Source organism: Castor canadensis, chromosome 9, assembly GCF_047511655.1.
Source record: "Castor canadensis chromosome 9, mCasCan1.hap1v2, whole genome shotgun sequence".
NCBI classification, from domain to species: domain Eukaryota; kingdom Metazoa; phylum Chordata; class Mammalia; order Rodentia; family Castoridae; genus Castor; species Castor canadensis.
In genome coordinates this window covers 125,881,387-125,893,413 of record NC_133394.1, presented here as the reverse complement: position 1 = coordinate 125,893,413, position 12,027 = coordinate 125,881,387, and the positions used below count along the sequence as shown (strand labels likewise).

Here is a 12,027-nt window from a genome sequence, read left to right as displayed (position 1 = left end):
AAAAATTTCTAAATATTAAATGGTCAATTATGTATAACTGTGAACTGTACCACATTGCGAAGCTATCATTCTTTTCAGGAAATTCAAATGCATTTGTGGTATGTGACTGTCTAATAAAAAGCAAGTAATTATGTATTTCTCAACCTATATGTTAAATACTAATAAAGCTTTTGAAAATAAAATAAATGCAGATAATGTTTCTTATACACTATTCTGACACCTTCAATGAATCTAAGCATTTTCTGGACCACTGTTGTGGTACTTGCTATTACAGTACTTCATACCTGAAAGATAAGGTACTGTTAAACTTATGAACTATTAAAAACAATTTTTGAAGTTAAAAGCTAACATCCAAGTTATTAAACTCTTAAATAGAAATAACAAACAATAAAATCTGACATTTATTGGGAAAAATATACATATCAATAATGCAGTAATTTGAATATAAGTATACAAATAAAATTGCCAGGAAGCACAAACATTAATAGCTTTTAATTAGAACACATTGGAGAGGAAGTAGGAATGAAAGCAGTAAGTTACTGAACTTCTTCATAAAGAGCAAACACTAATTTATTCTAAGTTGTTACTGTTAATACAATCTGCAGCAATGGGCAAATCAACGTTAATTGAATTTTAAAAGGAACATGAGTAGGAAACAGTTTTCGCTCTTATGAATAGTGAATACATACAAAAAGGCAGCTCTGAAATTAAATACAATGTAATTCAGTCCTCAGTACTTTTATTGACATAAAAATGCTACACAGAGTGAATAAATTACATGTCCTCAATGCTGCATGCTTTCCTTTCCACCACTTTACTATGCAAACATTTCAGCATGCAGCAAAGTTGAAAGAACCTTTTCATGAACGCCCCAGAATTCACTACTCAGAGTCTACCCTTGTCATTTTACTGTACTTGCTCAATTATATAATCTGTCTCTCCATCCCTTTCTATCTTTACATGAATTCATCTTATTTCTAATTAAGGTACCTTACAAACATCCCAATAACTACTCCGCAATACTTTTTTTTTTTTTGGTGGAACTGAGGTTTGAATCTCAAGCTTTAGGCTTACAAAGCTGAGGCTTCCAGCTTACAAAGTAGGCACTTTACCACTTGAGCCATACTTCCAGTGCATTTTGCTCTGGTCATTTTGGAGATAAGGGTCTCATGAACCATTTGCCTAAACTGACCTCGAACCACGATCTTCCCAATCTCAGTCTTCCAAGTAGCTGGGATTACATGTGTGAGTCACCAGCAACTGGTTCCCTGAATATTATTATGTAAAATTCACATAAAATGAAATGTATATATCTTAAGAGTACATTTCTTGAGTTTTGTTTAATGTATATACCTGCATAGGCTAAACTTCAATATGATATAGAGCATTACCATCCACTCCAGCAAGATACCTCATTATCTTCTCAGTTAATCTCCATTTCCTCCAAGACAACTACTCGTACGATGCTACACTTCTCTGAAAGAGATGACTTTCTTAAAAAGGAACAATTTGTAAATTCAAATCCTGGGCATCCAGTTTCCAAAGATATTAACAATGCAGTTTTTCTCATTTAAAGAAAAAAATTATCCAAACTATCTTTGTAAAATACTTACATACCTTTCAGATAACTGTGCAAAAATGGAAGATTTTAAAGTAAAATTAATTTTACTTTAATTTTTTAATTTATTAAAAGGGAGACAGAATTTACTGGGAGACTGAATTAGGTAACTTCCATTCAAATTAAGTATTGGCAAGTTATTTGCATTGTAGATGAATAAAGGTCATATATCTTCAACAAATTGATAATCTTACAAATCTAGATCCCAATTATTGCTTACTAACTAGTTCAATAGCAGCTATATGGTGGATAGATAATAAAAACTTCTTAAATGGAATAAAGGCTGAATGAAAGAATAGAAAAATAGGAAGTTAACATCTGCTAAGTGTTCAGAATTTGTGACTTGCAGAGTGCTCCATGTTTTAAATAAATTATCTCATTTTCCTTAAAAAATTCTTAGAATTTAGGCATGTTTTGCTAATGCCTTGCATGATGTAAATGCTTAATACATCATTATGATCACTCAAATGCATCCCTACAACTGCTAAAATCAGGCTCTAACTTACTAAGGGTTTTTATTTCCAAGAACATCACAGCAGGAATTGGATTAATCATTTGCAGTAGATTTAACCTTTTTATGGCCTAGCCTTCTTCTTTTTGACTGCATTAGTGGAATAGCTTAAGAAAACTCATGTCATCTTAAAACACACACACTATAAAAGAAATCCCAAATACCTACAATAAATTACTTCTTAGACCAGAGTTTTCTACAGGTATCAATGAATATTGTTCTTAATCCTTCTAAGTTTTATGTGCTTAATATTTTTAAATATTGGTAGCATTAATTTATACTTTTGTAGCAGTACAATATTTGCACACTTGAGGGTTTACTTAGGATTTCCTGTATGTCCTTTGGGTTTTTTGTTTCACTTTGTTTTTGTACTGTTTCTCCATTTGCAACCACATCAGTTTTATTTTGTTTGAAGCTTTTACAAATGTCAAATGGAAGGAAGGAAAAGGAAAAAAAAAAGATAAAGTAACATAATTTAAAATTGAGCTGTTAAAATAAAGCTTTCCTGAATATATATCATGGGCATTTGCTAATAAGTTATTGCTTACTTTAAAAATGGAAATGTACAACTGTATTTCAGGAAAACTTTTTCCACTATAATTGGTAAGTAGAAAAACCTACAGTATTTCTAAGGAAATATATATGGCTCTAATGTTGCTTACTAAAAGCAATTAAATATTAATGTATTTGGAAAGTGGGATGGGAATTTAAAAAGATAACCATTTTCAAAAATCAAGCTGGAAAGTTAATATTAATCAGAACTGGAAGAAACCACATTTGGATCTCCAGTATAAAATGATGGCTAGATAGAAAAAAAATGAGACTTTCCAATTTTCCACTTAATACCATTAAGAAAAATAAGCAAAAACTTGAAATAGGCATGAGAATACACAAAATAATACATAAAATATCACACCACTAATAAAATATGTAAGCATTTATCATAATACAGAAATAATTTTCACTAATATGCCTAGCTGATCACATCTATGAGGTCATAGAACTATTTAGGCACTTTGTCATGGGCATAGGTGATAATCCCTTAAGGGCCTTTAGGCTACTTATATTTTATAATGATTGTTGTACGAGTTTGTTTTGCAGTAGTAATTTAAAATGTGCATTGTTAGGAATTTATTTTTCAAGTTTAATGGCTTTAACTAATTGTAGATTATATTTTTTAATATGTGCAATAACTCCCAGTATTGTCATTTGAACAGTCAACTGATAGAAATGATTTAAACATTTCTAGTATTTCAATTGCATTGGTTGAAAGAGGGCTTTTAAAATATTTTAGAAGTTATTGAATCCCTCTGTAGATCTGGACACATCTGTCACTGAATAAGGTTAGCTATTCCACTAAAGCTATATAAAGAAGCTTCATCCCTGGTAATTTTGTAATGTGGTTATAAAATCTTGGGTCTATCTAGGGTGTGTGCATATTGTTCTTTGTCTATTAATACACATTGTTTTTAAAAGATGGTGTGAAATAGATTATGTTCTGTAAAATCACACTTACATGAACCACAACTTCTCTATGTGTAATTTCTAATGTCTTCTAGAGTATCATTTAGATGTTTAATTTCCTTGCTAAACTTGGCAGCCCTATATAGTGGGAAAACAAATGAATAAACCCTTGTTTTAGGTACTTGTATAATTTCACAATTTTATTTCAGAGAAAGACAAGAATTGTATGGTTGGAATAACCAAACAAAATTCCTTGAGAGCAAAAGCTAAGTTCATCTACCAAAGAAATGTTTCATTAAAGGAATCTAGTTTTTATTAGGTAATTGAGTAGCTGGGCAGAAAAATTATTAAGAAGCAGGAATTTACTCAAGAATATTGGTTACTTCCAATAAATCCTGTTCTATATTCAACAAAAATATAAAAATTCTTTCATCAGGGTAGTAGAGTCTGTGAAGGTATACGCAGTTTTTCTATCATCAGGATGAATTTGTAGTTTGATTTGTGCTGGACAGCACTTCCATCTGTCTGGTGGCATCTTACAACATGAGTATGAACTTGAACTAGGAACCTTGAAGTTAATGGTAGTATTGGAGATATGAAGAAATTATTCATTTATATCTCCCAGATACAATGAACCCTCTTTTATGGGAAATGTCTCCCTTTATCTGAAGTAATGTTCCTTACCTTAAAGACAACTCTGTATATAGTTTTGATATAACTGCTTTCTTTGGATGTCTGCACAGTATATGTATTTTTTCTTCAAGCTATTACTTTTAATACCTGCCTTTATGTGTGTCTCTGAGGAGCAGGATATAGATTTTGTTTGCTTTTAACTGAAGTGTTAATTATTTTGCATGTGATAAATAGTAACCAGTGATGTATTTGGCTTTATACCAGTCACCTTACTGATGTTTTCAGTTTCATCTGTTTTATGTTCACTTTTGGGTTCCTAGCATATATTTTATTTTTCCATTTTTTTTATAAGTGAGTCAGATATTCTTTTACTTTTCTTTTAGTGGGTACTCTAGAAGTTGAAATACGCCTTCTTGATGTCTTGCAATTTAATACAAATCATTATAATCACTTCTTCCCTGCCAATGCTTGGACCTTAGAAAACTTTTAAGTCCACTCTGGATTCAAATTTCAGCTCTGCCTCTCACTAGCTGAATGATTCTGCTAAATCACTCTGTATCTAAGTCTTTGAAATGGGAAGCAATAGAAATGGAAAGACAGAGGAGCAGGTAAAGAACTTTACATATAGGATACTTGCGATATCAGAAAGGCATTCAAATGGAAATGTTAATTACAAGCTGGACATCAATGTGTATGAGTTATGGTTTGGATGTTCAATGTCCCAAAAGACTTGTGTTGAAGGCTTGGTCCTCAGACTTTGGTACTTTTAATAAGTGGCAGAACCTTTAGGAGGTGGGGCTTAGAATGAAGTTAGATCATTAGGGTAATGCCCTTGAAAGGGTTATTGGGACCCTAGTCCTTCTCTCTCCTTTGCTTCCTGGTTGTCACGAGGTGAGCGATGCTCCCTACCATGTTCTGCCTTCCCATGGACCGAAATCACCAGAGCCAAGGTTCCAAAGCACTGAAACCTCTGAAGCCAAAAGCACAAATCTTTCCTCTTTTTTGTTGATTATCTTAAATATTCTGTCACATCTACAAAAAGCCAACTAACACAGTATGTTCAAATGAAGCTAAACATATGGAATGGCCAGAGTCGTACTATACTTAAAGCGGTAAGACCAGATGAGTTCCTCTAGGAGCTAAGCTTTCCAGTAGCGCATCTGAGAAGACTAATGAGGGAGGAAAAAAACCCCACCAGACAGGAGTGTCCTGGAGACCAATACTAGGATGTATTACACAAAAGAGGGGTGATTAACTGTTAAATGCTAAAGATAGTGACTGGTCAAGTGCAATAACTAGAAACTGTTCATCATAGCTGACAATGAGGTTCTTCTGACCTTGCCAAGAACAGTTAGGATAGAGTAATGGGAAATAAAAGGATAAATGCAGAAGGTTCAGAGAAACTACCAAAAGTCTTGCTCCAAACAGAAGTAAATAAGTGAGCCAGTGCATGGAGGTGAAGATGAAGTCCTTTTCAGTGAGATCACAAAAGTCACTTTTCTCTGACGGAAGTTGGTACTTAGCCAATCTTCAGGCTGTGGGACCATGGTTTGGTTCAGGTGGGCTGAATGACCTGACTTTTTTTTCTCTGTCTCATCTGGTGTGAGAGCTGGAGACCTCTCTGGGTTGTTCTTTGAAGAGACTTGGAATATTCTTTATAAGATGTGCAAAATTAAGCATCTTTACTATGCTGGAATAGTGGTTCTCAATACCAGAGAATCTGAATTTTAAATAGGAGCTCCCACAATTATGGCTGTATTATTTCAGTGTTCATGACTGCTAAGCAGTCACGGTGTATGTCTCAATTTCCTTCATTATCATCATGATATCTGTTAGTGAAATATAGTTATTCTGAGATTTGGGGCAACAAGAGTGCAAAGAGTTTCAAGTGGGTACTTGCAACTAACACTTGTAAGTATCATGAAGTATTTTGTTCATCTGACATCAAAAGAACACAAAAATGTGCTGTATTAGTTTTCCACAGCTGCCAAAAGAAACAGCACAAACTGGATGGCTTAAGAAATTTATTTGGTCTGGAGGCTGTAAGTCCAAGATCAAGCTGTCAGGTGGTTTTTTGAAGGCCTCTCTTCTTGGCTTGCAGGTAGTTGCCTTCTCAATGATCCTTCTTCTGTTAGGTATGCATCCTTGTTATCTCTTTGTTCTGTTCTTGCGACACCAGTCAGAATAATTAGGGCCCAAGCTAATAACTTCATTTTAGCTCAGCCACCACCTTAAAGGATCCATTGCCCAAATGCAGTCACATGATGAGGTACTGAGGGTTAGGGTTTCAAATATATGAATGTTGGAGAAGATAATTCAACCCATAACCTGTGGTAATGTTTCAATAGTGTATAACATAGTTGAAAAGAAAAAAATGCTAGAAGCTATTTGAAAACAGTACTGAGAAGTATCTACTAAGATCAAATGAGAGTTAGAAAAAGTAACACATAGTTACATTTATCGAATCCCCACTGTTACTATTTATCTATCTCATATATACATATATATCTGTGTGTGTCTAATTTTTATATACATAAATTAATCCTCAAAAAATGATTACATACAAGGTAGTTATTACTCCCATTTCAATGAACATGTTTGGGTTCTGAATTTAAGTGAAATAATTCAGAAGAAGTCTTAAATCTGCAGCGGTATCTGAATTATTAAAAGACTACATACAACATATAGTAGCCATGGCAGAGAAGATAATATAATTTAGAAGACTTTAAAACAATCACTCAGTACCGCTCCTTGGCATATATCCAAAAGATTGGATATGACAGAGCCACTTGCACACCCACATTTATTGCAGCACTACTTACAACAGCCAAGGTTTGGAAGTAGCCCAAATGTCCCACTACTGATGAATGGATTAAGAAAATTTGGTATATATACACAGTGGAGCCATAAAGAGTGAAATTATGTTATTTGCAGGTAAATGGATGGAACCGGAGAACGTCATGTTAAGTGAAGTAAGCCAGGCTCAAAAAATTAAAAGTTGCATGTTTTCTCTCATATGTGGAAACTATGTCTGTAAGTTAAATGTATATAAAGAAACATATATGATCATGTATTTTATGTATATATTCATATACATATACACACATACATATATAATGAGATGGAAAACAAAATTGCATTAGTAAGTCTGTCTGAGAGGGGTGAGAGGAAATGTTAGACAATGAAAAATATTGAAAAAAACCATTTATATATGGATATAATACAGTGCACTGTACAGTAAGCTGTCAAATATTAGGGGAGCATGGAGTAAATAATAGGGGTTGGATGTTAATTAGATTAATGCATAATGTATATAGACCTGAAATACAAAGGCAACCCCTCCTTCGACTATCAATACACACTATCAAAAATAAATGAAAGGGGTAAATACCAGTGGAAGGGGGGTGGGTCCAAGGAAAGAGGGAATGAGGAAGTATATGGTGGATACATTTTGAAAATAGAAAAATGAAACCTGTTGAAATTATTCTAAGTGGGGGGGTGGGGAAGAGAATGATGGAGATGATGGAGAGGGGAAATCCAACTAAGGTATATTGTAAGCACATGGGTGAATATCACAATGTATCCTTCTGTACAACTAAATGCTAAGAAAAACATTAAATCACTGAAATAATAAGATAATTGTATGCCTTAAAAAGACGAACTTCGGAAATCTTTAAGATTAATTTCTGTGCTGTATTTCCTAAGGGTTACAGATATGTGTGATAACTGTACGTGTAACAGAAAAATGCTCACATCTTAATTCTGTCTTTGGTTAAGTGAAGTTTGAGGGAGTGGTAATATACAAGACTTGATAAAAATTTTGATAAGATGATAAAAGTTTTAATCATCTTCCTTCAGTGACCATTAGAACTGAAAGAACACACAGGTGTCTGGATGCTACAAATGATCTCAATAAAACTGGTGCATTTTCAAAAGTAATTCTTCCTGCAATATACACTTTATGTGCATTGTAGAACAAAAGCTGTCATGTGAAAAATGTGCATCAGGAGCTAATACAGTTTTATGCACATGAGTCATGTTTTTGTTTCAATTATTTTTTCTTTCATTTGAGTTCTCAGTGCCATTTTGATGAATCATCAGGTCATGATTTGTTTAGAAGACAAACAGTTAAAAATCATGGCTAATGATTAACTTGAGGGAAACAGAAATGAACAGTTGAGTACCCCCAGTCTGCTTATGTCTTATCTGCATAGATTCATCTTTAAAATAAAAAATATTAATGTGTTCGGTAAAAAATGACAGAGCCAGTATATAAATATATATCACTTTCAATTTTTTTTCAAAGAGGAATAAAAGACTGAATCATGTATTTGGTTTATTTCACAGTAATAACCTTCAACTGTTGGATATGATGGAGAAAAGCAACAGTCACATTCAAGTGGACCTGTAAAATGATTTTAATTTTTACTCAAAATATATGAGACGTCATCATTAGCCCTTAGCTTACACTTGAAAAATGGAGACAATTGTTCAGGAAAGAAAGAGAAACAGAAGCTCAAGTTTCAAGAAAAATTCCAGTAAGGCAGGTAAAAACTCCAGATACTCTCACTCTCCAACACTGCCAAACACAGTAATTTCCATATGCCTCCTTACTTCATAAAAATATAAATAGAATTATTACTTAGAAATAACAGTTTATTTAAAATTAGTTTTTCTTCCTAAATAACATGATCTCTTGCTTTACAGGAAGGCTCCCCCATAGCGCCATCTATTCATAAACTGTCCTGCAGTTTTACTTATTGTGTCAGTTCCAATTTATTTGGATTTAAAGAATAAATACCACCTACTCCTGGTCAACTATTCTACCCCCCACAAATACAACTGGTCAGTATTTTACAGTAAAGACAGTCACAGAATTTAATAGCACATTACTGTCTAGGATTGGAGTGATTAAAGTACAGGTCTTTTACATGACAAATCCTGGTAAGAAAAACACCTTAAGCTGGTGGAGGGCTTAAGTGGTACCTTCCTAGCAAACTGTGAGGCCCTGCATTCAAACCACAGTAAGAAAGAAAGAAAAGAGAGAGAGAAGGAGAAAGAAAGAAAAGGAAGGAAGGGAGGGAGGGAGGGAAGGAGGGAGGAAGGAAGGAAGAAAGGGAGGGAGGGAGGGAGGAAGGGAGGGAGGGAGGGAAGGAAGGAAGGAAGGAAGGAAGCAAGGAAGGAAGGGAAAACCACTTCAAAACAGATGCAAAAAATGTTGGGAATAAAGCTTAGTTACATTTTTTCAGGGAGACATACTAGAGTTTGAACTTAGGTCTTGCAGTTGCTAGGTAGCACTCTACCACTGGAGCCACATCTGAGGCCCTTTTTGCCTTCAGTTTATTTTTCAGATATGGTCTTGCATTTTTGCCTGGGGCTGGACTGCAATCCTCCTATCTCCACCTCCTGCCTGGATGGGATTACAGAATCATGTGCCACCAGGCCCAGCCTGTTTCTTGAGATCAGATCTCTGTAGCATTTTTGCCTAGGCTGGCCATTCTTTGTGATGCTCTCATCTCTGCCTCTCAACTAGCTGGGGTTACAGGCCTGTACTACTGTACCTAGCTAGTTACTTAAGTTTTGATATCAAAACTCACCAAAACTAATACAATTTGAAAGAAATTAATGGAAAAGTGCTAACCATAATTTGAACTGTTAAATAATATTGTCTGATATAGGAGAATCACCAGTATCATAGCTGATTTTAATGTGGAAACAAAAGTAGAGGGCCTTAAAATTTTCGAGAGTAGAGAGAGATCATTGCTTTAAACTAAAAAGAAAGCTTAGATGGAATGTGAACTGATGGTCTGCAGATGTGCAGTATAATTAAAATATTTCCCACCTCAAAATGGCCATATGTTATACACTTCCAGTTATTTCTGACAATACAGGGAAAGACATTACAACCTCACATAAGAAAGAAAACAATAACAAAACATATTGAGCAACAAAATAACATCAGAAAAACACCCTGTGGTAATATATTTTGTTCGTACCAAAAATATAGTTAGGAACTCTAAAAAATTGTTTGCCTTCAGCAAACAATGACATCTGTGCCCAGCTGTGCCTACAACTCTGCAGTGCAGGGCAAGTTCCTCTTAACAGCTGCTGACAGTGTGGGCGTAGTGAGTATGTTCTGTGGCCGATTCACCCACACCAGAAAAAAGAACAGGCAGTGCCATGATTCACATTAGTTGGCTGAATATTATTCTGGGGAAAAGCTCAGACACTGGGCTTTTTTCTTAACAAGCAGTTTCTTCTTAACAACTTCTTGTCCTTAGTTAACTAGAATAAATTTTAGCTCATCTCCTTGAGTAATAGGACATTTGTTAAATTCTTGCCTTTAATAATTTTTTTTTAATCCCGATGCTTTGTTAGGCATCTACTGAAATAAATCCTCCCTCTTTCAAACACTTCCTTTTCTTTTCTCTCAGGTAGAACCTATGTAAACCTAAACACATAAAGGAACTTAATATACAAGGCTTCTCAAAGTGCAAAATATATTACATACAGTTCCACACGCTTCATTGAAACATAACATTTTATACAACATAGCATCGTTTGAGATTTCTGCTCATAATCCCATTTACAGACCACTACTTAAAAATAACCCAGTGTTTTCTTACACAAAGTTAATACAATTGAACTTTACAAGCTTTTTCAGATCAAAATAAAGTTAATCTTATACTTAGTCACATATATACATACATTAAAGTGTTCTCTAAATGTTTAAGTATAGGTAGACAAATTTCTTAAACATAGACAAATTTGCCTATAGATAAAGTTTCCTTAATTATCTTATAGTTTGGTGTCTTGTTTACACACAAACATCATATACAATATTAAAAAAATAATCTGTGGTGCAATTCATTTTATTTCTTTCTGCAAAATCTGTTCACCCTGTAACCCTTTAGGAAGGGTTCTTGACCGCTGTAAAACCACACTAAGTTCTTCAATTACCTTTGATGGCAATTTATGATCAGGCTCCAAAGGGGCTTTGGCACTCCTGTCCTCAGTCTTCCTCAAGGTCTTCATCCCTCTGTAGCCTTTTTGCTGCCCCTGTGGGAGCTCAGCCTCAGTATCCTCCAGGCAGTTGAAACTCCGGTGTTTTCTGGCACGATTTCGAATCTTATCATCCTTGTGCTCCAGACAGTGGGCCACAATGGAGGCTCTGTCCTTTAGGCTGGGGTCCATGGGCTCCCTATCACGCTTCTCACTGAGCTGTAGCCTCTCAAGTTCTGCTCTTGCACTCTAAAAATAAAATACAATGTCTCACAGGAAAGCAAGATTTTGTACAACTGATAATTAGAAAATACTTTCCATTTAACAGTCAATGCTTCCTATGTAAGACTTATGTCTATGATGTAGGTGGTAATCTCATTTTCACACAAGTGACATGTCTGAATTTATATATTGGTCTTAGTGCTAAAAAATCCACATAAATGTAGACCATAGGAATTCACTTTAACATGAGTTCTACATACCACTTCAAATGTCTTTCAGGCTAGTTATTGCAATTGACTCTCATGTCAAACACCTCTTCTACACCATTTTTGCATGTATGTGTCATCTGTGTGTACACCCTCAATTCTTAAGAGTGTTGTATTCACAGCAGTGAGCCAGGGATATACTCTACACCGTAGCCTCCTCTTTGAGATTCACAAACATATTAGCATATTAAAGATGCTGAGAGTCAGAATGGCAGAAGAATCTGTTTAACTTCTCTTTCCTGAGTTTTATTCTCCTCCTAATACATTTAACTAGTGAAACCTTCCTCCTCCACTCCCCATAATGGCTGTAC

General features: G+C 34.7%; 1 protein-coding gene across 7 annotated transcripts in view; it reads right to left on the bottom strand.

Moving 5' to 3' along the window:
* Positions 1-1,000: 1,000 nt before the first annotated feature.
* Arap2 (ArfGAP with RhoGAP domain, ankyrin repeat and PH domain 2) overlaps positions 1,001-12,027 on the bottom strand; it is a 235,389-nt gene continuing 224,362 nt past the window's right edge. For all 7 annotated transcript variants that reach the window (XM_074042487.1, XM_074042484.1, XM_074042483.1 and 4 more), the window contains one exon: positions 1,001-11,477. In XM_074042487.1, coding sequence (XP_073898588.1) covers positions 11,094-11,477 — 384 coding nt within the window. In that variant the 3' untranslated portion in view covers positions 1,001-11,093. The remainder of the gene's footprint in view (positions 11,478-12,027) is intronic.